The following is a 25,976-nucleotide window of genomic DNA, read 5'->3' as shown; positions in this document are numbered from 1 at the left end:
CAAGGTAGAGGCATCGGTGTAACGGTTGGTGAGGAATATGATTCTGGCAGCAGCATTCAGGACAGATTGGAGCGGGGAGAGTTTGGCAAGAGGGAGGCCGATTAGTAGAGAGTTACAATAGTCCAGATGAGAATGAATAAGTGAGACAGTAAGAGTTTTTGCAGAGTCGAAAGTAAGAAAAGGGCGAATTCTAGAAATGTTTTTGAGATGCAGATAAGAAGAGCGAGCCAGTGATCGGATGTGGGGGGTGAATGAAAGCTCGGAATCAAGGATGACCCCAAGGCAGCGGGCATGCTGCTTTGAAGTAATGGTGGAACCACACACGGAGATGGCAATGTCAGGCAAAGGTAGGTTAGCAGAGGGAGAGAACACGAGGAGTTCAGTTTTTGACATGTTCAGTTTCAGATAGAGGGAGGACATGATATTAGAGACAGCGGTAAGACAATCACTGGTGTTTTCTAAAAAGGTCGGCGTGATAACAGGAGAAGAGGTGTATAATTGGGTGTCGTCAGCATAGAGATGGTACTGGAAACCAAATCTACTGATTGTTTGTCCAATAGGGGCAGTATACAAAGAGAAGAGGAGGGGGCCTAGGACTGATCCTTGAGGAACCCCAACAGTAAGGGGAAGGTGAGAGGAGGAGGAGCCAGCAAAACATACAGTGAAGGATCGGTCAGAGAGATTGGAGGAGAACCAGGAGAGAACGGTGTCTTTGAGGCCGATGGAGCGGAGCATAGAGAGGAGGAGCTGATGATCCACAGTGTCGAATGCTGCGGAGAGATCCAAGAGAATTAGCATGGAGTAGTGACCATTAGATTTAGCTGTTAGTAGGTCATTAGAGACTTTAGTGAGGGCAGTTTCAGTAGAGTGTAAAGAGCGGAAGCCAGATTGAAGAGGGTCGAGAAGAGAGTTATCCGAGAGATAGCGGGTAAGACGGGAGTGGACCAGGCGTTCGAGGAGTTTAGAGATGAAGGGAAGATTAGAGACAGGTCTATAATTAGCGGCACAATTTTGGTCGAGGGAGGGTTTTTTAAGTAATGGATGTATGATGGCATGCTTAAATGAGGAGGGAAAAATACCGGAAGTGAGGGAAAGGTTGAATATTTTTGTTAGGTGAGAGGTGACAGCCGGGGAAAGGGACTGGAGGAGATGTGACGGAATGGGGTCACTAGTGCAAGTGGTCGGGCGAGAAGATGCAAGGAGCCTGCTTACTTCTTCTGTAACTGGTTCAAAGTCAGAGAGTGAACTAGATGCAGTGGGGGAGGGAGGACAGTGCATGGTATGAAGAGATTGGGAGATGATTTCCTGTCAAATGTGGTCAATTTTTTCTTTGAAGTAATTGGCCAGATCGTCAGCGCGGAGATCTGTGGTTGGGGCCTGCTCTCTTGGGTTGAGTAGGGACTGGAAAGTGTTGAAGAGACGTTAAGGCTATGTTCACACTTTGCGGTTTTTGCTGCGGATCCGCAGCGGATTTGCAGCTGCGGATCCGCAGCAGTTTTCCATGCAGGGTACAGTACAATGTTACCCTATGGAAAACAAAAACCGCTGTGCCCACTTTGCGTTTTTCCGCTTGAAAATCCGCTGATTTTCTGCGGAAAAAAAGAAGTAGCATGTCAATTCTTTCTGCGGAATCCGCAGCGGTTTTCCACCTGCACCAATAGGAAAGTGCAGTTGGAAACCCGCAGTGGAATCCGCAGTAGAAACCGCACAAAAAAATCGCAGGGAAAACCACCGCCGTTTTGCACTGCGGGTTTTACAAATCCGCAGCTGAAAAATCCGCAGCAAAAAAAGGACAGTGTGAACAAGCCCTTAGGGTTATTTGACAGTGAGGTGATGAGGGTGTTGAAATAGGTTTGTTTGGAGAGGTGAAGGGCAGAGTTGTATGTTTTTAGCATGAACTTATAATGGATGAAATCTTCGGGTAGATTAGATTTTCTCCACAGACGTTCGGCGCACCTGGAGCACCGCTGCAGGAAACATGTTTTCAGCGTGTGCCACGGTTGTCGCCATCTGTGCCGAGTTGTTCTATGTATAAGAGGTGCAGCTTCATCCAGGGCACTTTGCAGGGTTTCATTGTAATGCTTCAGAGCAGAATCAGGACCTGAGATGGAGAAGATTGGGGCCAATGAGGACTGCAAGTTCTTCATAAGTTTCTGGGTGTTAATGGCCTGTATGTTTCTATAAGTGTGGAAAGTGGGGGTGACCTGAGCGGGGTGGCAGTTCTTGATAGAGAATGAAAGAAGGTTGTGGTCAGAGAGCGGGAGAGGGGAGTTTGTGAAATGATCCACTGAGCAAAGCTGGGAGAAAACCAAGTCAAGGGAGTTTCCATCTTCATGCGTTGGAGAGTTAGTATGCTGCGAGAGGCCGAAAGAGGAGGTTAGAGATAAAAGGTGAGAAGCAGATGGGGAGAGGGGAGAAGCAATGGGGATGTTGAAATCACCCATGATAAGGGTGGGGGTGTCACAGGAGAGAAAGTGTGGAAGCCAGGTGGCAAAGTGATCCAGGAACTGATGAGAGGGGCCGGGAGGACGATACACCACTGCTACTCGCATGGAGAAGGGGACGTAGAGTCTGACAGCATGGACCTCAAAGGAAGGGAATACAAGTGAGGATACCTGGGGGATAACTTGGAAGGTACATTTGGGTGAAAGGAGCAGACCAACGCCTCCACCTGCTCTGTTGTCTGATCTTGGGGTATGAGAAAAGTGTAGTCCACCATATGGAAGAGCAGCAGCAGCGGTGGTGTCTGACTGCTGGATCCAGGTTTCAGTAAGAGCCAGGAGATTAAGAGAGTTAGAAAGGAAAAAGTCATGAATGAAGGAGAGTTTATTACACACAGAGCGAGAATTCCAAAGGGCACAATTGAAAGAGACAAAGCATGCAGGGAATATTAATAAGGTTAGAGGGGTTTCTGAGTGTAGCAGTTGGGAGGTTTGACTGGCTATAACATGGGGGGCCGGGGTTGGGAGAGATGTCTCCAGCGACTAGGAGAAGGAGGATAGAAAGAGTGAGCAGATGGTTAAGTGATTTGTGAGAGCGTTTCTTGTATTGGATGGTGGGACTAAATGGATCTGCGCTGTTAAGCAATGTGAACAGAGCATGAGTGCTATACATAGGAAAGGCAAGGACAGAGGGGCCGATATGGATGGAGTGTAAAGAGTTTATGCAAGGGCGGTGAATGTGAGTGAATGCAGCAGCCAGGATTTACATATGGTGAGTATTTGTTCTGTTTCGAGTGAATAGGGAATAGATTTAGATTGTCTTACCTGTCTCCTGCCCTGTCTAACTGCCATGTTATAACTGCCGAATACTTAGAAAAAAAATACTTTGAATAAAAGTACACGAATAATAGTGCACGAATGCACCCCTGCATCCATTAAAAACCTTCCTCTAGTGTTAGGGTCCTGACCGACCCGTTTTAGATGCATACAAATTCTACATACATTTGTTTATTGCATCAAGACTTTTTGACTTTTTCAGGAACTTATTTTAAAACAAAATACAATAAAATAAAACTATTTTACTAAATTGTAAAATGCTCTTATTAAAATTATAACATTTGTGTTGGGGTCAATTTCGACCCAGGTCTAATATAAGAGTAAAAAAACAATAATAAGTCCCAAAACTGAACTCAAACACAATATAAACCAACAGCCCACAGCCAGCTCTACCTCCAACAACTTGAGTTAGGGACATGTCCAGGCATGTATGGCCAAATCAGCTTAGAGTTGGTACTTTGCAGAGTATGCATCTCCAGTTTACACATGCAACAATGAGAAGATTTGATGTAAGCCAAATTCTGGATTATATCTTAGATGATAATGAATCAGAGGACACACAGCAGCAAACTGATACAGATGAACAGGTTTCTGAGGAGGAAGATGATGTTGAGTATCAACCGGAAGACACAGACAGTTCTGATCAGTCTGATGAGGAGGTCACTGGTGCTGAAGCTGCTCCCGCTGAAAGATTCAAATCCAAAAGTGGCAAGATCAGTTGGAGCTCAGTACCTCCAGATGTACATGGCAGGGCAGATGCTGCAAATGTCATAAAAATGACCCCTGGGATCACAAGGTTTGCTGTGACAAGAGTAAGGGTACCATCTCACAGTGGCACTCTGGTCGCTACGACGGTACGATCCGTGACGTTCCAGCGATATCCATATGATATCGCTGTGTCTGACACGCAGCAGCGATCAGGGACCCCGCTGAGAATCGTACGTCGTAGCAGATCGTTTGGAACTTTATTTCGTCGCTGATCTCCCGCTGTCATCGCTGGATCGGTGTGTGTGACACTGATCCAGCGATGTGTTAGCTTGTAACCAGGGTAAACATCGGGTTACTAAGCGCAGGGTCGCGCTTAGTAACCCGATGTTTACCCTGGTTACCACCGTAAATGTAAAAAACACCAAACAGTACATACTCACATTCCGGTGTCACGTCCCTCGCCGTCTGCTTCCCGCACTGACTGAGTGCCGGCCGTAAAGCACAGCACAGCGGTGATGTCACCGCTGCGCTCTGCTTTTACTTTACGGCCGGCACTCACAGTCAGTGCGGGAAGCAGACGGCGAGGGACGTGACACCGGAATGTGAGTATGTACTGTTTGGTGTTTTTTACATTTACGATGGTAACCAGGGTAAACATCGGGTTACTAAGCGCGGCCCTGCGCTTAGTAACCCGATGTTTACCCTGGTTACCCGGGGACCTCGGCATCGTTGGTCGCTGGAGAGCTGTCTGTGTGACAGCTCTCCAGCGACCACACGACTTACCAACGATCACGGCCAGGTCGTATCGCTGGTCGTGATCGTTGGTAAATCGTTTAGTGTAACGGTACCCTAAGTGACATCAAGACATGTTTTGATCTGTTTAGGCCATTGTCAATAAAAAAAAAAGTAATTATTGCTATGACAAACCTTGAAGGAAAAAAGTCCACGGCAACATGTGGAATGACCTTCATGATGATGTCCTGGATGCCTACATTGGTGTTCTCCTTGCTGGAGTGTACAAATCCTGCAATGAGGCCACTGATAGTCTCTGGGACGCATCGACAGGCAAGAATATTTTCCGGGCAACAATGTCACTTCAAAAGTTTCAAATGATATCAAGAGTCCTCAGATTTGACAACAGACACACCAGAACAAAATCTGACAAACTTGCTCCCATCAGGGATGTTTGGGAGAAATGGGTGCAGCTCCTTCCACTGATATTCAACCCAGAGCCAGAGGTGATAGTAGATGAACGTTTTCTCCCTTTCCGCGGAAAATGCCCCTTCCGGCAATACATGCCAAGTAAGCCAGGCAAATACGGCATAAAAATCTGGGCAGCCTATGATGCAAAAACTAGCTATGCATGGAATCTACAAATTTACACAGGCAAGTCTGCAAGCGGCATCCCTGAAAAAACCCGAGGAAAACGTGTAGTCCTCGATATGACTACTGGACTGCAGGGTCACATTACTTGTGACAATTTTTTTTACCAGCTATGACCTTGGACAAGAACTTCTCAGGAGGAAAATCACCATGGTGGGCACAGTGAAAAAAAACAAACCTGAGCTGCCCGCTGAATTGTTGCAGATGAAGGACAGGGCTCCACTTTCCTCAAAGTTTGTTTTTACAGACACTACCACTGCTGTTTCATACTGCCCCAAAAAATGACGGAATGTGGTACTGATGTCCACACTTCACAAAGATGCAGCTGTGTCATCAGGAAGTGACAAAAAGCCCATAATCATCCTGGACTATAACAAAAACAAAGGAGGAGTGGACAAGCTGACTGCCACCTACACTTGCCAGCGAATGACTAGGAGATGGCCAATGGTTGTATTTTACAACATCCTTGATGTGTCAGCATGCAATTCATTTGTGTTGTGGACCCACATTCACCAAGGATGGAATTCAAAGAAAAAAAACAAGAAGAGGATGTTTCTTGAGGAACTAGGAAGATCCCTTGTCAAGGCGCACATTGACAAAAGGGAACGAGTGCCCCGAGACCCAGCCGCTGCAGCCTTGGTCCGACAACTCCAGAGCTCAACAAGTGCTTCGTCCACACCCACAGCAACACAAAGAGCATCATCACCAGCATCCTCCTCAACCAGCCCTGCCTCAAAATCAACCACAACAGCCACAACCCCAGTGAGACCACCTGATTAAAAAAGAAAGGTGTCAGGTCTGCTCTAGCAATAAGGACAGAAAGACAAACACATCGTGCTTCGCCTGCAAAAAATACCTCTGCAAAGAACATACAAAAAGTGTCACTTTTTGCCACACGTGCATCTAAATACTAATGCATCTAAAAACTAGTACTTGATTTCTGTTGATTTGATTTGCTTGATTGATTGTTGTTTGTTTGTCCTAGAAAAGCTACTTTTTATTATTATTGCTATTAATGTTAATATAATTTTCATCTTTTATTTGTATTAAAGTTCTATTAAAAAAAAAAATCTGTTTTTTGCCTTTTTCATAAAGTATTTAAATATGGGTCAAAATTGACCCGTAACACCATAGATGTTACTAGAGTTAATAATATAAAATATATATATGTATATATTTTTTTACATTTAAGAAATGTGTTCTAAAACCCTTCAGTAATAGTCAGGTAATATAACAAACTTTTTAAAGTTTATATTATTCTCTTGAGGTTCATTTGACAATATTTTTATATTGAAAATGAAGGGTATGCTCTCAAATGAAAGGCCCAGGGGGCCACAACAAAAATATTAAAATCAATCCTTCCATGGATGAGAAACCCTAACAAGGTAACTAAGAGGTAAGAAACAAATTGGATCATAAATAACTGTTTTTAGGGTATCCTAGGGGTGATTTAAGACACGGGTCAAAACCGACCCGTTAACATAAGAAAGAGTAACAGAAAGCTAACACTAGAGGAAGGTTAACCCCTTCACCCACAAGCCTGTTTTCACCTTCCTGACCAGTCCAAATTTTTCAATTTTGACTAATGTCACTTTAGGTGGTAATAACTTTGGAATGCTTCAATGAATCCCAGTGATTGAGATCATTTTTGTGACACATTGTAGTTGTAAATTTAGATAGAAATTTTTGCCTTTATTTGTGAAAATATCGGAATTTTAAATTTTTATATTCTTAATCCAATTTGTGATGCTGTACAAAAGTTTTAAAATATTTCCAATGTGTCTACTTTACATCAGCATCATTTTTTAAACTTTTTTTTTAGCAAGCTAGAAGGGTTAAAAGTTTATCAGCAATTTCTCATTTTTCAGACAAAATTTACAAAACCATTTTTTTTTTTTAGATACCTCATCACGATTGAAGTGACGGAGGGGCCTATAAGACAGAAAATACTCAAAGTGACACCATTTTAAAAACTGCGCCCTCTAAGTGCTCTAAACCACATTAAAGTTTATTTAAGTGCTTCACAGAAATTAAAGCATTGTGAAAGGACAAAATAATAATAAAAAAAATGTTCATTTAGCCCCAAATTTTGCATTTTTACAAAGGGTAACAGGAAAGGGCACCATTTGACTTTCGAAAAATTCTAAATTGGCTGGAATGGATAGGGAAGCCATGTCGTGTTTGCAGAGCCATTGATGTGCCTAAACAGTGGAAACCACCTACAAGTGACCCCATTTTGGAAACTACACGCCTCAAGGAACTTATCTAGTGGTGTACTGAGCACTTTCAGCCCACATGTGCTTCACAGAATTTTATAATGTTGAGCCATGAAAATTAAAAAAAAAAAAAAAAAAAATTCTCACAAACATGTTCCTTTTGCGCCAAATTTTTCATTTTCAGAAGGATAACAGGAGAGAATGGACCATAAAATTTGTTTTGCAATTTGTCCTGTGTACACCAATAGCCCATATGTGATGAAAAACTACTGTCTGGGCGCATAGTAGGGCTTCGAAGGGAACGAGCGCCAATAGAATTTTGGAGCGCAATTGTGGCTGGAAGTTTGTGGAGGCCATGTCATATTTTAAGAACCATCGACATGCCAAAACAATATAAGTGACCCCATTTTGGAAACTACACCTCTAGAGGAATTCATCATGTGTTGTAATATGCATTTTTAACCCAGGCAAGTCACAACATTTTATAACATTGGGCTGAGTCAATGGAAAATTACTATTTTTTCCACTAAAATGTTACTTCATGTTTTCAATTTTTAAAAAGGTTAATAGAAGAAAATGGTCCACAAAATATGTTATGCAATTTTTCTTGAGTATGCCAATATCTCATGTGGTCAAAAAATACTTTTCAGGTACAGTGCAAAGCTCAGATGTGAAGGAGTGCCACATTTTGCTGGAATGGTTTGAGAGTGCGAAGTCACATTGGCAAAACCCCTAAAGGTGCAAGAACAAAGTAACCACATTTTCCAAACTACAGGGTGGGCTATTTACATGGCTACACCTAAATAAAATGGGAATGGTTGGTAATATCAACTTACTGTTTGTGACACATTAGTATATGAGAGGGGGAAAACTTTTCAAGATCGGTGATGACCATAGTGGTCATTTTGAAGTCAGCCATTTTGGATCCAACTTCATTTTTCCAATGGGAAGAGGGTTATTCTGTCCCCGGGGCCTGTGGCTGCAAATACAGCTCTGTGAGATGCTGAATCTCTTCACCTTACTTACAACTGGCGACGGTCGCAGATAGCTTAACTCAGCTGCAGGCACACGTTATGAAGAATCCAGAAGAGACTTATTTCTTTAAGAATTCTTGCTGAATGCATACAAACAGCAGCAGGTAAAAAAGACTTTCTTCAGACAGGCTGAAAGCACATGTGCTTCTAATGAAGCAAAGATGGAGACAGACACATGGAGAAGAAGGAAGTTACATGACACCCAGCAGAGGGAGACAGAAGGGACAAACTTCATGGAAAGGGAGGATTTAAGCTATGCAAAACACAGGAACACACAGCAACAAACAATATGAGAGACTGCAATACAGCATGTAAAATGTACAGGACGGTCTGTAAGATGTCTCATTCATGAGACATAACACTCCCCGTCTGAAATCTTTAGATTTCATAATTCTTATGATGTCCTGTGGGGATGTCACTGTAAACCTGAAAAACAAAAGGAAAACAAGCATGCAAGTAACAACAACAGTTGTAGTCCAATCGGCATGGTCCAATCGTCAGTTGGAGGCATGAAGTCCTCAACAGCGGGATAGTCCGAGTCCAAACGTAAACCCATTTTCACATTGGGAAAGCCGCAACGTGCAAACACTTCCACCAACCCAACAATCTGCTGGAGAAAGTTCAAATGTTCGAATGTTCCAACACAGCTGGATGAATATTTGGCAGTAGGCTCCCTGCCGTGAGCGGTGTCCATAAACAATGACTTTCATGTGATGTCATCCTTTGGTAAACGTAACAAGCTCAGTGACTGGACGGAAGAAAATACAAGTTGAACCGACTTTCGTAACCTTGACTTCTACCTTACGGATCTTCCAGTCATTGCTTGATGTAACCCTGGTGATAAGACCCATTGGCCAGTCGTTGTGATGAGCTTCTTTATCTTTAAGGAGGACAAGGTCTCCCTCTTGGAGATTAGGTTTTGCAGGCTGCCATTTGTGACGGCTTTGAAGAAAGTGCAGGTATTCAGTTTTCCAGCAGTGCCAAAAGACACTGGACAAGTGTTGTACCTGATTACACTGACATCTGTAAATGTCCCCATCCACAAACTGCCCTGGAGGGATTGCTGCAGCTCCAACCTTCTGAGTAAGAAGTGTAGCAGGAGTAAGGATCATTGGTGCATCAGGGTCCGATGTTACTGGTACCACGTTACTGTCCGTGTAGAAGGTAAATGAATCAATAGCAATGTCCATTTCATACATTAAAGCTGCAGCTAACTCCACTGCCAAAACGGCAGCACAAAGTTCGAGTCTTAGAACAGAGTGAGCAGGTTTCGGGGTTAGTTTTGCCTTACCGAGGATGAATCCACAATGCACCTTGTTACCTTCTTCCAAGGTCTTCAGGTAGGCTACGGCAGCTATAGCCTGTGTAGAAGCATCGGAGAAAATGTGGACTTCGCTTCTGATGGTGGCTGAAAGGGTGCCTGGAGAATAACAATGTGGGACTTGGAAATGCTCTAAGACCTTCAGAGACTTCTTCCACGTCTCCCACCTTTGTTGTTTCTAGGATGGTAGCGGAGTGTCCCAATCTGTACTCTCGGCAGGCAACTGTCAATAGTATCTTGCCTTGAATTGTGATGGGTGCGATAAACCTGAGAGGATCATAGGTGCTGTTCACAACAGATAGGACTCCTCGTTTAGTGAAAGGTTTTTCACAAGCGGACACCTGGAAAGTGAACGTGTCTTGCTTAATATCCCAAAGCAGACCGAGGCGGTGTTGCATGGGAGGAACGTCAGAACCCAGAACAAGATCCCTTACACCAGCAGCATGATCCTCAGATGGAAAAGTTTTCATTACCGTTTTACTGTTGGAAAAGATCTTGTGGAGTCTAAGGTTTGCTGTTGACAGCATTTCCTGAGTCCTAGAGAGCAGATCGATTGTCTCTTCACTTGTGGGAAGAGACTTAAGTCCATTATCTACGTAGAAGTTTCTTCCACAAATAGATGAGCATCAGACCCATACTCTATCTCACCTTCCTGTGCCGTCCGTCTTAGTCCATAGATGGCCACTGCAGGCGAGGGGCTGTTCCCAAAGACGTGCACCTTCATTCTGTAGTCTATGACCTTGTTGCGGACGTTATTGTCCTTGTGCCATAGGAATCTGAGGTAGTTTCTGCGGTCTTCTCTCACGATAAAACAATGAAACATTTGTTGAATGTCGGCAATTACTGCGACAGGTTCTTGTCTGAAGCGAATCAGTACTCCCATAAGGCCGTTTAGATTAGGCACAGTGAGGAGCAGGCTATTTAGGGAGATATCTTCATATTGAGCACTGGAGTCAAACACCACTCTAATGCGGGTTCTGCATGACCTCTGTCGAAGATATTCTGCATGAAGTTGACAAAATGTTTCTCCATCTCTGGCCTTCTCTTTAACGTGCGTTTTAGGGATGAAAACCTTGCCGTTGCTTGTTGCAGATTATCAGGTAGCCTTGTTCTTGGAGAACGAAAAGGTAAAGGGGCTACGAAGCTATCTGAATCGTCTTGGGCGAATTCCTTTTCCATAATTTTTATGAACTTTGTCCTCCCTTGCAGGTGCTAGCTGGTTGTCTTCTCTTGTAGATTTGAACACTGTTAACCTGATGTCATTGTGGGACAGGAATAGGTTCGTGTTGTCAGAGGTTTCTTTCTTCCACTTGTTATCGCTTATCTTCCCTTTCACCCAGTAAGGATGTGAGCATGGTTGAAAGTAAGTGCTGCGACCATTTGGTAGGACGTGAGTCTTAAATGAGGAAATCCTCGTGGGTCTCTTCATCTTTCCTATACAGACATTTCCTATAATAACCCAGCCTAGGTCAAAGCATTGAACAAATGGAGAGTCGTGTGGCCCGTTGATTTGCTGACGCACCTTGTGTAGTCGCAGAATGTCTCTGCCAAGCAAGATCAGAATGTTTGCGCTGTTGTCGAGAGCTGGTATCTTGCCTGCCAAAGTCCTTAGATGAGGGTGATGGCATGCAACCTCTGGAGTTGGGATTTCCTCTGTTGGACGGTATCTGGTTGCATTCGACTAGAGTGGGTAAGGGTATCTCCACATTGTTCTCAAGAGAAGACACCATTGGCTCTTCTCCCAGAGACCTCCGTAACACCGCTGCAGGTGCCCAGAGTGTAGGGGTGAGAGTTTTCCTTTAAGTCAAACATATCAAAGAGTTCTGACCTTGCAAATGACCGGTTGCTCTGATCGTCCAGGAAAACATACACCCTTGCGGTTTTCTCTGGTCGACCCTTGGGATACACATTCACCAGGCATATCTTCGCCCACGACTTGTCCCAGAGGCCTTCTCTGCAGACTTCTGTGCATGAAGATATTGTGATAGAACTCACTGTTTGAACAGTCCTTAGCAAAGTGTTCAGTAGAAGCGCAGCACCTGTAACATATCCCAAAGTTCTTCAGCTCTTTGTGTTTCTGGAGTGGTTTCTTTCTGAAGCCGATGCACTTCTTTAAGGGGTGAGGTTTCTTGTGAATGGGACACATGCGATTAGGATTCTCAACCTTCTCACCTTTGTTGCTCTTACCTTGTGATACTGTAGGTGTGGGAAGAACATCAGTCTTCTTGATGGACATTGGAGCTCAGCGGTTCCTGTAGTTAAGACTTGGACGCTCGTGTTTAGGAGATGAAACAGGGTCGCTGTGTTCTCCATAGGAAAAACTTAGATCAGTCTTACACTCCGCAATGTTTACGATGAACTCGCAGAAGAAGGAAAATGGAGGGAAGGAGACTTGTTTTTCCCTTTTGTATTTTAATCCAAGCACGGCCCACTTATTTTGGATATTGGACGGCAGCTTGGAAACTATTGTGGTTACCCCATGAGCAGTGTCCAGGTAGCTGAGGCCAGGCAGGTACGGGTCTGCTTTGGCTAGCTGAAGCTCTAACAGAAGGTCGCTGAGCTCTTGGAACCTTGTACTGTCCTTACTAGATACCTTTGGAAAATCCTCTTGTCACTTGAACAGGGCCTTTTCTATGGCCTCAGGACTGCCATAGCTTCTTTCTATCCTCTTCCATGCAGCGGTGAGACCCGCGATAGGATTACTGATGTAGACGGATTTAAGTCTCTTGACCCGATCCGTGCATTGTGGCCCAAGCCACCTGATTAGCAGGTCTATCTCTTCAGAGACGGTGATGCCGAGATCACGGATTGTGGTTTTAAAGGTACACTTCCAACCCCTGTAGTTCTCAGGTTTATTGTCAAACTTTGTAAGACCGGTCTTAGTTAGATCACGCTGAATCATGTACCGTGCAAAGCCAGTCATATCGGCATTCTCCAATTTTGGAAGGACCGTTGCTGGGGCTGGATAGCATTGTTCATAAGTCTGTGCTTTGACCTGGGAATGCAGGAACATATGGGGCAGTGTAGGCGTTCAGTCCATTAACTGGCTTAATGAGCTTAGTTTCTACCACACATGGGACGGAAATTGTGTGACTGACCGGAGTGTGGCGACTTGCCTCCATATTGGCCTGCAGGTGTTTGTGTATAAGGTTTGGTGAGGTGCAGGTTTCCATACATTCCGATGCACAGGAGAGGATCAGGATGCATTGTTGGCAGCGTATTGTACTGACCTTGGGTGCAGGATGCGGGTAAACACTCTGTGTCCTGTTGTCTCAGGGGAGCATCTGTGCGATCAGGAAGGATTGCAGGAGCAGGGAGAGAGTTGTATTGGCTTTGTACATAGTCTCTAGTATGCTTAAGAGGGTCTTCAGTATCAAAATCACTTAAACTGACACTGTCTCTTTGGCTCCCACCGATGACTTGTTCCAGGACCTTTAACCTTGCCATGGCTGTGGCGTGTTCGCATTCCTTCTCTAGGGCCTCTATTTCTGCCTTTTTTTTTTTCTTCTCTAGGGCCTCTATTTCCATCTCACTTTTCTTTTGAGCAAAGGCAGCTTGTATTTTAGTGGCCTCAGCTTCTGCACGTGCTCTTACGAGCTGATTGCTGTGGGTTGAGGATTTTGAAGAGCGTGACTTAGACGCTTTGACTGTCTGGCTGAGCCGGAAATACAGGATGACATCTCGGCTATTAGCACGATTCTTGCCTGTCTTGGCTTTTACATCGCGCACCATGCTTTCTTTCTCAGAGTTAAGCTGTTGGAAAGCTTGCAGCTCTTTGCAGGGAACTGACGGGTTAAGTCTCTGTATCATGAAGATGTACTGACCTGCTGTGTCTGCATACAGTTGATAATCTGAATAGTTGTGCAAGGGTTCCCTCTGGTGGTCATTTGAGAGAAGCAGGCCGAGACAGGCTGTCTATGTGACTGAGCAGTTTTTGCCATAGCTGTGCTATAGCACGGAGATCACGTTTACTGGATTCTAGATTCTCCCTTACTTTCCATGTGGGCTTTGTGGGACGTCTAGCCTTCTCACTAGATGGTGTATCAAGTTCTATGCACTCTTCCTCTAACAATGGGTCTGGCAGAGACCGTGTAGTCATTCCTTCAGCCATCCTGATTCACAGGGAGAAGGGGAGCTGTATAGTCTCATATGGTGAGAGCGGATGCTTTGCAGGAAGTTCTGTAGCTTTATAGAAGCTGTGGGTGGCTTTACAGATGAATCTGTTAAGTCTTACTATTCTGTCCCCGGAGTCTGTGGCTGCAAATATGGCTCCGAGATGCTGAATCTCTTCACCTTACTTACAATTGTCGCCGGTCGCAGATAGCTTAACTCAGCTGCAGGCACACATGTTATGAAGAATCCAGAAGAGACTTTGATTTCTTTAAAGAATTCTTGTTGAATGCATACAAACAGCAGCAGGTAAAAAAGACTTTTCAGACAGGCTGAAAGCACATGTGCCTCTAATGAAGTAAAGATGGGAGACAGACACAGGGAGAAGAAGAAGGAAGTGACATGACACCCAGGAGAGGGAGACAGAAGGGACAAACTTCATGGAAAGGGAGGATTTAAGCTATGCAAAACAAAGGAACACACAGCAACAATAAATAATATGAGAGACTGCAATACAGCATGTAAAATGTACAGGACAGTCTGTAAAATGTCTCATTCATGGGAGATAAGGGTCATGTGACATCAAACTTATTTAGAATTTCATAAGGAAAACAATGGTATGCTTGGTTTTAACAAACTTTATTCTTTCATGAGTTATTTACAAGTTTATAACCACTTATAAAATGTGTTCAAAGTGCTGCCCATTGTGTTGGATTGACAATGCAACCCTCTTCTCCCACTCTTGACACACTGATAGCAACACCGCAGAAGAAATGCTAGCACAGGCTTCCAGTATCCGTTGTTTCAGATGCTGAACATCTCGTATCTTCACAGCATAGACAATTGCCTTCAGAGCCCAAAGATAAAACTCTAAGGGGGTCAGATCAGGAGACCTTGGTGGCCATTCAACTGGCCCACGACGACCAATCCATTTTCCAGGAAACTGTTCATGTAGGAATGCTCAGACCTGACACCCATAATGTGGTGGCGCACCATCACATCCCTAAAGTGAGTTCTTGTATCTCAGTATTTGTAAGCTAAAGCCACGTGTGCACGTGGCCAAACACGTTTCTCCCAATCAGCCTTTACTGCTGATAGCATTATGCTGTGTTTACGCATGGCGGCCATGGTGTTTTTGTTTTTATTGCTTCAATTGTCGCAAAAATCGCATCATTTTTGAAAACTACAGCCAAAGAATGCAGCAATGCCACAGTTAAAGGTGAAAAAGTCATAGTTACTCACCGATAACGGTGTTTCTCGGAGCCCATGACAGCACTACGGAGAGAGGGGATCCGCCCTTCGGGGACAGGAAACCTACAGATACATAAGGGCGGTACCTCTCCCTCGCATCAGTTGGTTTACAGAGCATCGGAGGACCTCCAGGTTAGTTTACAACAGAGAAAATACCATATTATAACATTTCTTAACAAAAAAAGGAACCCCGTGCCTAAATTGTAATATATACATTATATAAATCATATGTAATTAAAGGTGCTCACCGCACTCGTGATGGGAGGGAAATAAGCGAGTGCTGTCATGGGCTCCGAGAAACACCGTTATCGGTGAGTAACTATGACTTTCTCGGTCTCCCATGACAGCACTACGGAGAGAATTGCAGAGACTAAGCTTAGGGAGGGACCACCGCCTCAAGAACCCTTCGACCGAAGGTTAGGTCAGACGTAGAGGCTAGATTTAGTCTATAGTGTCTAAAAAAGGTTGACGGTGATGACCAGGTGGCCGCCTTACAGATCTGTTCTATTGAAACCTCTGACCTCTCAGCCCATGAGGTAGCAACTGCTCTTGTGGAGTGCGCTCTTATACCGTCCGGGATCGCATTTCCCGTAGATGAATATGCCAATGCTATTGCCTCTTTTATCCACCTTGCCAACGTGCCTTTAGATGCCCGGAATCCTTTTCTGGGACCCTGGAAACAAACAAACAGAGAGCCTTCCTTCCTATACTCCCTGGTGGAATCTAGGTATTGGACTAGGCATCTTTTGACATCTAAATTATGGAACTTCTGTTCTTTCCTATTTCTAGGGTTCGGGCAGAAGGACGGAAGGGATATCTCCTGTGACCTATGGAATTTAGACGCCACTTTTGGCAGATAGGCCGGGTCAGGTCTAAGAGTAACTCTCATCCAATATTTTTGTAAAAGGAGGGTTAGAGGATAGGGCTTGAATATCGCTTATTCAGCGCGCCGATGTTAAGGCTACTAGAAGAATGGTTTTTAGTGACAGTGTTTTTATGGAAATCGTGTCTATAGGTTCGAATGGTGGACCAGATAATGCAGAAAGGACTAAATTTAGGTCCCATGAGGGCATCTTTTGGGTAACTACAGGTTTTGATCTTGTTACCGCTTTAACGAATCTTATTATCCATGGGTTGGCTGCTATATTCTGGTTATAGAGAGCACCCAGGGCTGCTATCTGCACCTTAAGAGTACTAACCGCTAATCCTTGTTCCAGTCCTTTTTGTAGGAACTCAAGTATCTTATTAATTGAAGGACCGTCCTGGATTTTGACTTTGGATACAGACAAGAATTTTTTCCATGTTTTGCCATATATTTTGGTAGTAATAGGTTTTCTACATTTTAATAATGTTGCAACCAAGTTGTCTGAAAAGCCTCTTTTTATTAACAGTTCCCGTTCAAAAGCCAGGCTGTCAAATGCAAGTTCGTCTCCTGTGGGTGGAGGATCGGTCCTTGCTGTAATAGGTCTGGCAGATTCGGTAGAACCCATGGGTCTGAGACCGATAGCATCCTTAGCCAGGAAACCCATGTCCTTTTTGGCCAGAATGGGGCAATAAGGATCATCTTTGTTTTGTCCTCTCTGACCTTGCGGATGACCGCCGGAATTAGAATGGTTGGTGGAAAAGCGTAAGTTAGTTTGTGTGTCCATGGAATGAGAAAAGCATCCAGAGCCTGGGGATTCCCTTCTGGGCTTAGAGAACATAATTTGTTTACTTTTTTGTTTTTGTGATTGGCGAACAGGTCTATTGTTGGGGTTCCCCACATTTTCGTGATCTGGTTGTAGACAGACTGATTCAGGGACCATTCGCCTTGTCTCAACTGAGTTCGACTCAGGTAATCCGCTTTCTCGTTTTTTGAACCTAGAATATGTAGTGCGGAAAGGGAAAGTAAATTCGTTTCTGCAAGGCGGAGAATTTTGGCGGAGGAATTCATCAGTGACCAAGACCTTGTTCCCCCCTGGTGATTTATGTAAGCTACTGTCACTATATTGTCCGAGAAAATTCGGACATGATGTCCTCGTATGTAGGGAAGAAACGACAGGAGAGCCTGATACACCGCCCAGAGTTCTTTTTGATTTGAGGATGCTGATAGTTCCTGAATTGACCAGTTGCCCTGAGTCACTCTGTTTCCCATGTGGGCCCCCCACCCCCTGGGACTCGCATCGGTTGTTATTACCCGAGATATTTTGGGTACCCAAGGAATCCCTTTTGAAATATTCTGGCTCTTTCCCCACCAGAGGAGGGAATGAATAACGGAGGAATTTAGAGTGACCCTGCTTTCCAAATTGTTTTTTAAAATTTCCTGCCATTCTAGTATGTGCCACTGAAGCTCCCTTGTGTGGAATTGTGCAAAGGGTATCGCCGGCAGGCATGAGGATAGAGACCCCAGTAGAGACATTGCCCTCCTTAGAGTCATGGAGGGGTTTTGCAGTGTTTGTGCTATCATGGCCAAAATTTTGTCTTTTTTGGGGCCCGGGAGCCGGCATTCTTGAACCCGGGAGTCTAACGTCAACCCTAGGAACTCCTGTACCTGAGAGGGTTCCAACTTTGATTTTTTTATATTTATGAGCCAACCTAATTCCGTCAGAGTAGTCATTACCCGGTCTCTCTGATGTCTGCAATTTTGAGCCGAGTCGCTGGCAATAAGAAAGTCGTCCAAGTAAGGGACTATGATAATGTTCTGTTCCCTTATGTGGGCCATCATCTCCGCTACTATTTTTGTAAATATCCGCGGAGCTATAGAAATCCCGAACGGGAGGGCCCTGTACTGGAAGTTTCTTATTTTCCCTTTTATGGATACCGCCATCCTGAGAAACTTTTGAGAATTCTCATGGATGGGCACATGGTAATATGCGTCGGTTAGATCTATCACAACCATGTAGCAATTTGGAAAGAGAATTTTTATTGTAGATTTTATTGTCTCCATTTTGAATTTGTGATTCCTTACATAATTGTTTAGGTTTCTTAAGTTTATAATTGTCCGAAAGGACCCGTCGGGTTTTGGTACTAGAAACAGAGGGGAGAAAAACCCCTCCCCCATTTCTTGAGGAGGAATCTCCTGAATTACAGCTTTCTTCAGTAGGGAGATAATCTCTTTCTCTAGTGCCGCTTGCTCTACCGACGAAGACCTCATTTTTGTTATTACATAATTTCGAGGGGGGAGGGAAAGGAAATCTATTTTTAGGCCAAATTGTATGAGTCTTAGAATCCAGGTGTTGTTGGATATTTTCTTCCAAGCAGGAAGAAATGCGGTGAGTCTTCCCCCCACCGCAGGGACAATGTCATTTGGTGGGTTTTTTGTCGCGGGAGGTGTTGCCAAAGAGGTAGCCTCTATCTCGCCTTCTACCTTCTTCCCATTTATTTTGGTCTCTAGGAGGTCTTCGACGAAAAAATTTTCTATTCCGAAAGGACTGTTTAAATGGGGCTGGTCCCAGATTTGGAAACCCCTTCTTTTTGTCTCCCGCTTTCTGGAGGATGTCATCCAAGGTTTCCCCGAATAAGAAGTTTCCCTCGCATGGAATAGAACACAGCTTTAATTTGGTTTGGAGATCCCCTGGCCAGCTTTTAAGCCATAGGGTCCTTCTGGCCGCATTGGAGAGAGCAGCGGCTTTGGATGTTAGACGTACTGAGTCCGCTGAGGAGTCTGCTAGAAAAGCTGCTGCTGCTCTAATTGCAGGAATTGAGTCTAACAATTTACTTCTGGGTGATCCGTCCTTGATCTGGCTTTCCAGCTGGTCAACCCACACCATCAAAGACCTGGAGGTGCAGGTCGCTGCGACTGCAGGTCTCAGGCTACCTCCAGCCGATTCCCAAGCCCCTTTGAGAAAGGCATCTGCTTTTTTGTCTAAGGGGTCTTTGAGGGTACCCATATCCTCAAATGGGAGCGCAAATTTTTTTGAAGCTTTAGCTACTGCTACGTCCAATTTGGGTGCCTTGTCCCAAGAAGTGGACGCCTCATCATCGAAGGGATACTTTCTTTTCAGCGAGGGTACTGAAGAATTTCTCCTGTCCGGTTTCTCCCATTCTTTTTTGATTAGTGTCTGGACATTGGAGTTTAATGGAAAAGCTCTCCGCTTTTTTTGTGTCAGACCTCCGAACATAATGTCTTGAGCCGTTTTATCGGGTCTGGGATCCTCGACCCCCATGGTGGCCCTGACGGCTTTAACCAAAGCGTCCACTTCCTCTAATGGGAAGCAGTGACGGCCCGAATCTTCGTCAGAGGAAGATAGGGAGGATTTGGAATCATCAGAGTCCGCATCCTCAGATGAGGATCGGACAGAGTGAGCATATACCGTCTCCTTCACCTTTTCCTTCCCTTTTTTGGAGGATAATAGGGCATTCTGAACTTCCGATCTAATTATGGTTTTAAGTTCGGAAGCGAAGTCAGGGGTTTCTTCACATAACAAACGCTGGATACAAGATTTACAAAGCTTTTTTCCCCAGATTGCCGGCAAAGCTTTGTTACATGTGGGGCAAACTCTATTTTTCTTTTTCTCCAGGCTCTTCTTACCCTAGTAAGGGAGAAGAGGGAGCCCTATTATAGGAAATGTGTACTTTCACGGAGATCACTCACCATTCAGATGTGGAGGCAGGTACCGGTTCTGGAGGAGGGTCGGGATCTGGAAGGGAAGCCTCTTGAGGAGGAGAGTTAGTCCTTGCAGCAGATCTGCTGCGCTGTGTGGATCGACTGCTTGATCCACTTCTGGAGCTCTTTGGGTCATTTTTCTTATGATGCTGCTGCCTTGGCTGCAGCTGCTGTGAATCGCTGTCCTCCATAGTGAAAGGGAGATAGTGCGACAATCATGTGTGCACCATCTCCCTTTTTAAATCCGGCGCCAGCTCCGGCGTTTTCCGCCACTTCCGGTCCTGCACACATCCCTGGGAGAGGAGAACTTGCCGCGCATGCGCGCGGGGATGACCCGGAAGTTGATGCCGCATTTCCGGAGCGGCGGCCATCTTACTACACCCGGCCCGTGCAGCAGCCGGCACAGGAGCTCCGGGTGACCAGCGCCCCTTCGTCCGTCGGAGTCTGGCGGCGGCCTCTCCCCCGCTCACCCTGAAAACCCCATCGGTCTCAGCGGTGGCGGCTTCGGGCGCCGGACCAGCCGCGGCAGGAGCCTCCTCGCTGCCAGAACTCGACTGTCCGGTCCCGGTCCGTGGATACGACGTCTTCCTTGCAGGTACCGCCGAAAGGAGGTTCCCCGTTCAGGGACAGGAAACCAACTGATGCGAGGGAGACGTACCGCCCTTATGTATCTGTAGGTTTCCTGTCCCCGAAGGGCGGATCCCCTCTCTCCGTAGTGCTGTCATGGGAGACCGAGAAAAAAAAACTAAGGGCAGCCACAACGTGTGAACGCACCCTAGTTAGTGGTTTAAGAACAGCCAACCTGCAACCTAATATATGTGAAGTGTGCAACTGACTGTTACCATTATATTCCTTGCTTGTCTTGAGGTTACAACACACGACTGCCCCCTGCTGGTCTGCATGTTCCTTACATTTAGTAAAATTTAAGGTGTTCTATGAATAGAAAAGCATCACTTTATGGAGACGTTGCCTTGAAATCAGCAGAAAAAAAAAAAAGAAATACTGCAGACAAGTCCTTGGCCTTGTCCCCCAAATGCAGAGCGCTATATGTGCGTCATCTACAGGAGAAAAAAAACCGCAGAATAAAAACTCATGACTTTTACAAGCTTTAACCTTTCATGACATTTGCTATACATGCACCGCACAAGTACAAAGCGGGTGTGTGGACCAGGCTCATGGGGTGAGACCGCTCCAAACCCAAGGAAGTAATGGAGGTGTGTTATAGCCAGCACCTACCTCTAAAAATCAAGGGTGAAGTGAAGCTGCACTGAAATTGTTAACCTGTAAAATGCCACTGAATTTTTCACACACATCAGCATAAGGGCACGATATTCCATGAGCTCACTGGTGCACCCGTGACATCACACGGGTCGCTATCACAGCCTATGGCTAGACTTTAAAAGGATGCAGTGACTTCTGCTATATGATGTATACACAAAGGACCAGATGATCGCAGATTCAAGGCCCCTAAGGGGATTAATAAGAACAGTGAAAATATATTTTAAAAAAAATTAAAAATACATGATATCACCAAGTTCGGAGTATAACACGATCAGTAAATGCTGTAAATCGAAGAAAAAAAAAGGAATGCCAAAATTACATTTTTTTGGTTGCTGCAATGCCACTAATAAATGCTGTAACAAGTGATCAAAACATCAAATCAATCCAAAAAATGGTATCCATAAAAAAAAAACCAGTCTCACCCCACAAAAAAATAAGCTATCACATTGCTCCATCGACCGTAAAATAAAAACGTTATAGGTCTCTGCAAAAAAAAAAAAAAAAAAAAGAATATATATTTGCCAGTCAAACTTTTTTTACCACTAAAATAATAATAATAAAAAACAACCAGAGGCTGTTTGCAATGTGATTCAGCTTGTCAGTACAATTAGAGATGCCAAAGTAATTTTTACCACAAAAAATGTATGCCGTAAAAACGTCAGAGTTGTGTTTTGTATTTTCTTTCTCCGTTTTCCAGTACACTATGTGAAAAAAAATGAGTGTCATTCAAAAGTACAACTTGTACCGCAAAAAAAGCCCTTATGTCCAGATTGACAGAAAAACAAACAAAAAAAAAAAACCCACAAAAACAGAACATTATGGCTCTGGGAAGAAAAAACGCAAAAAATAAAATTGGTTGTGTTGTGAAGGGATTAAAGGGAACCTGTCACCTGAATTTGGCGGGACCAGTTTTGGGTCATATGGGCGGGGTTTTCGGGTGTTTGATTCACCCTTTCCTTACCCGCTGGCTGCATGCTGGCCGCAATATTGGATTGAAGTTCATTCTCTGTCCTCTGGAGTACATGCCTGCGCAAGGCAATATTGCCAATATTGCGGCCAGCATGCAGCCAGCGGGTAAGGAAAGGGTGAATCAAACACCCGAAAACCCCGCCCATATGACCCAAAACTGGTCCCGCCAAATTCAGGTGACAGGTTCCCTTTAAGATGTTAAAAAAAAAAAAGTGTTAAGAGTTCCAGTTTATAATGAGATGCATGCATTGGAATAAAAAAAACTCACAATATCAATAAATAGTGTTTTATTTACTTTTACATCATACAAAATGAAAAATCGAGGGGAAATAATTAAAAACAACTTTGGGATTCTGAAAAACTCCATGTTAATGTAAAACAGATACAATTAGTAACAAAATCTATCCGTGGCAGTTTATCTCAGAGCAAGGTACCTGGCCATGTAGGACTTCCATCGCACGGAGAGAACAAGGGCGTGTGATGGATAGACGAATTCCAGAAGTAGGAGCCAGAGCCACTAGGAGCCACTAACATCTGTTTTACATTAACTAATACTTACATTAAGTAATACTACTGTGACCGAGAGGAAAGTGGAAAAAATATCCACAGCACTAATTCTGATGGCAACATACAAAGTATGGATTTCACCGCCACATCCATGTACAGGCACACAGCACGTGACGGACCGCTGGTAATACGTAGGAAGCCATTGCTTGCTCAGATGGGAAGGGATGTGCAAGCTGCAGGTAGACAAACTTCCTATGAAGGAGCGCTTCAAGGAATCGGATCTCCAGGAATAATAGGAGTAAAGTGCTAAAAGATAAAAAACAGGATCTCAAATTATTATATTAGTGGTCTGAACCTTACTGTGGAAATATGTTAATAATGTTTTTTTAGGCCTCGTTCACAAGTTCAGTACTTCACATCAGTGTTTGCTCCCACTAGTGTATAAATAAATAAACGGTCCTATTCTCAAGGAGAGTGGGACAATTTTTAATCCATGTGCTGTGTTTTTTTTAATTAGCCATAAATATTTTACAAGAGCATTTTCAGGTTCCTATATTACAGAAGTCTAATTTATCAGTAAAAATCAATTTTGTTTTTTCCCCCATCACACTGTACAGACTTCAGAGTGAAATCACAGCATGATCTGCACTACATTTGTCAGAGTGCAATCAGATTTTTATTTAAATCGGATTACACTTGTCAGAATCCTTTGTAAGCCAAAACCAGGAGTGGGTGATAAATACAGAAGTGGTGACGTGTTTCTATTATACTTTTCCTCTGATTGTTCTACTTCTGGTTTTGGCTTCTAACTACTGAGGTAAAATACTGACCAAATACTGCTAGTGTGAACGCGGCCTTAGAGGATCAATCAGCGTTTGCAATACAGATTAGATATATTTTTAGATGGCTCTTAGTAAATACAATAGTCTTGTCTGGTCTATGATGAATACATGAAAGCCAGCTGTATAATAATATTAAAATGAGCATTCATGAGTCAAGCTACAGAATGAAATCTCTGCCCACCCAACCTGACTGACAGCTGTAGGTTGTAGTGAGCAGTGTGAGATCTCCGCACAGCTCCATTCAAGGTTTACATCCTGCCTGAGTTCATCAGAAGGGGGGCGCACAGAAGACAAGGACATCTTTAAAGAAGGAGGCCAAGATGGAAGACAGGGTGGGGGCCAGTGTGGCAGAGATTACAGGAAGAGGCCAGGATGGAGAACATTATTACGGAGGCCCATAAATCTGACACCAATATGCTGGTGGGAGGCCGGGTCCAAATTGTGCACTGGAGGCCATAGGACTATAGTTACACCACTGTATTTACTTGGAGATATACTGGTAATCTGCAGGTAAATAGAACTGAAATCATGAGTGGTGACTAACTCCTCCCTGCACTGCTCCAATAACTGGAAGTGAGCGGCTGCAGGGAGAATATGACTCCATTCTCTCCCTGCAGCCGCTGCACTATTAAGGCAGCCAGACGTTAAATAAATGACATTTACCTACAGATTACAACTATATATGGAGATAAATAGCTTTTCTAAGTGTGAACATGTTCCTTTTCAAGCTCGATTAGGTTTTTTTTTTCTTCTTCTCCTGGAGACTATTGAAACGCTACTTGTAGTTTTTAGAATTTGTTTAGAAAAATCCTGCATAAATGAGGGAATTCACAAGTTACTGTATTACACTTACCAGGTCGTCCTGCCTCTCCAGGAAACTGGACACAGGATCAATGCAGTTTCTAAAAGATCTGTCAGCCCCTCGAGATGTATAAAAAGCACATTCTTCATCAAGGCAGGTCTCCCAAAACCTTTGTTTTGCTGACACAGCAGCTTGTATTCTTAATCGTGCAATATTCGGCAAAGAGTAAGAACCTATTGAAGGCAAGAACATCAATTGTTGGTAAACAGACAATCTAAGGGCTAAAGTTTATTCTTGTGTAGGGTGCCAAGTTGGAGTAGGTCTTGTAATTCTACCTTTGTGAAGACACTACACTGTATGCAGAATTATTAGGCAAGTTGTATTTTGATCACATGATACTTTTTATACATATGTTGTCCTATTCCAAGCTGTTCAGGCTTGAGAGCCAAATACCAATTAAGTAAATCAGGTGATGTGCATCTCTAATGAGGAGGGGGTTTCTCTAATGACATCAAAACCCTATATAAGGTGTGCGTAATTATTAGGCAACTTCCTTTCCTTTGGCAAAATGGGTCAGAAGAGAGATTTGACGGGCTCTGAAAGGTCCAAAATTGTGAGATGTCTTGCAGAGGGATGCGGCAGTCTTGAAATTGCCAAACTTTTGAAGCGTGATCACCAAACAATCAAGCGTTTCATGGCAAATAGCCAACAGGGTCGCAAGAAGCGTGTTGGGCAAAAAGGGCACAAAATAACTGCCCATGAATTGAGGAAAATGAAGCGTGAAGCTGCCAAGATGCCATTTGCCACCAGTTTTGCCATATTTCAGAGCTGCAACGTTACTGGAGTAACAAAAAGCACAAGGTGTGCGATACTCAGGGACATGGCCAAGGTAAGGAAGGCTGAAAAATGACCACCTTTGAACAAGAAACATAAGAGAACGTCAAGACTGGGCCAAGAAATATCTTAAGACTGACTTTTCAAAGGTTTTTCGGACTGATGAAATGAGAGTGACTCTTGATGAGCCAGATGGATGGGCCAGAGGCTAAATCAGTAAAGGGCAGAGAGCTCCACTCCGACTCAGACGCCAGCAAGGTGGAGGTGGGGTACTGGTATGGGCTGGTATCACCAAAGATGAACTTGTGGGACCTTTTTGGGTTGAGGATAGAGTGAAGCTTAACTCCTAGACCTACTGCCTGTTTCTGGAAGACAACTTCTTCAAGCAGTGGTACAGGAAGAAGTCGGTATAGTTCAATAAAAACATGATTTTCATGCAGGACAATGCTCCATCACATGCCTCCAACTACTCCACAGCGTGGCTGGCCAGTTAAGGTCTCAAAGAAGAAAGAATAATGACATGGCCCCCTTTGTTCACCTGATCTGAACCCCATAGAGAACCTGTGGTCCCTCATAAAATGTGAGATCTACAGGGAGGGAAAACAGTACACCTCTCGGAACAGTGTCTGGGAGGCTGTGGTGGCTGCTGCATGCAATGTTGATCGTAAACAGATCAAGCAACTGACAGAATCTATGGATGGAAGGCTGTTGAGTGTCATCATAAAAAAAGGTGGCTATATTGGTCACTAAATTTTTTGGGTGTTGTTTTTGCATGTCAGAAATGTTTATATCTAAATTTGGTGTCGTTATATTGGTTTACCTGGTGAAAATAAACAAGTGAGATGGGAATATATT

General features: G+C 44.1%; 1 protein-coding gene across 3 annotated transcripts in view; it reads right to left on the bottom strand.

Annotated features, from left to right (window-relative positions):
• Positions 1–22,408: 22,408 nt before the first annotated feature.
• TROAP (trophinin associated protein) overlaps positions 22,409–25,976 on the bottom strand; it is a 111,416-nt gene continuing 107,848 nt past the window's right edge. For all 3 annotated transcript variants that reach the window (XM_077297491.1, XM_077297490.1, XM_077297492.1), the window contains 3 exons: positions 24,339–24,520; positions 22,696–22,949; positions 22,409–22,653 (listed from right to left, as the gene is read on the bottom strand). In XM_077297491.1, coding sequence (XP_077153606.1) covers positions 22,911–22,949; positions 24,339–24,520 — 221 coding nt within the window. In that variant the 3' untranslated portion in view covers positions 22,409–22,653; positions 22,696–22,910. The remainder of the gene's footprint in view (positions 22,654–22,695; positions 22,950–24,338; positions 24,521–25,976) is intronic.

The sequence above is a fragment of the Ranitomeya variabilis genome, chromosome 3, assembly GCF_051348905.1.
Source record: "Ranitomeya variabilis isolate aRanVar5 chromosome 3, aRanVar5.hap1, whole genome shotgun sequence".
Classification (NCBI taxonomy): Eukaryota; Metazoa; Chordata; class Amphibia; order Anura; family Dendrobatidae; genus Ranitomeya; species Ranitomeya variabilis.
The sequence above is the reverse complement of the archived record's forward strand: the minus strand, read 5'-3'. Positions and strand labels throughout refer to the sequence as shown.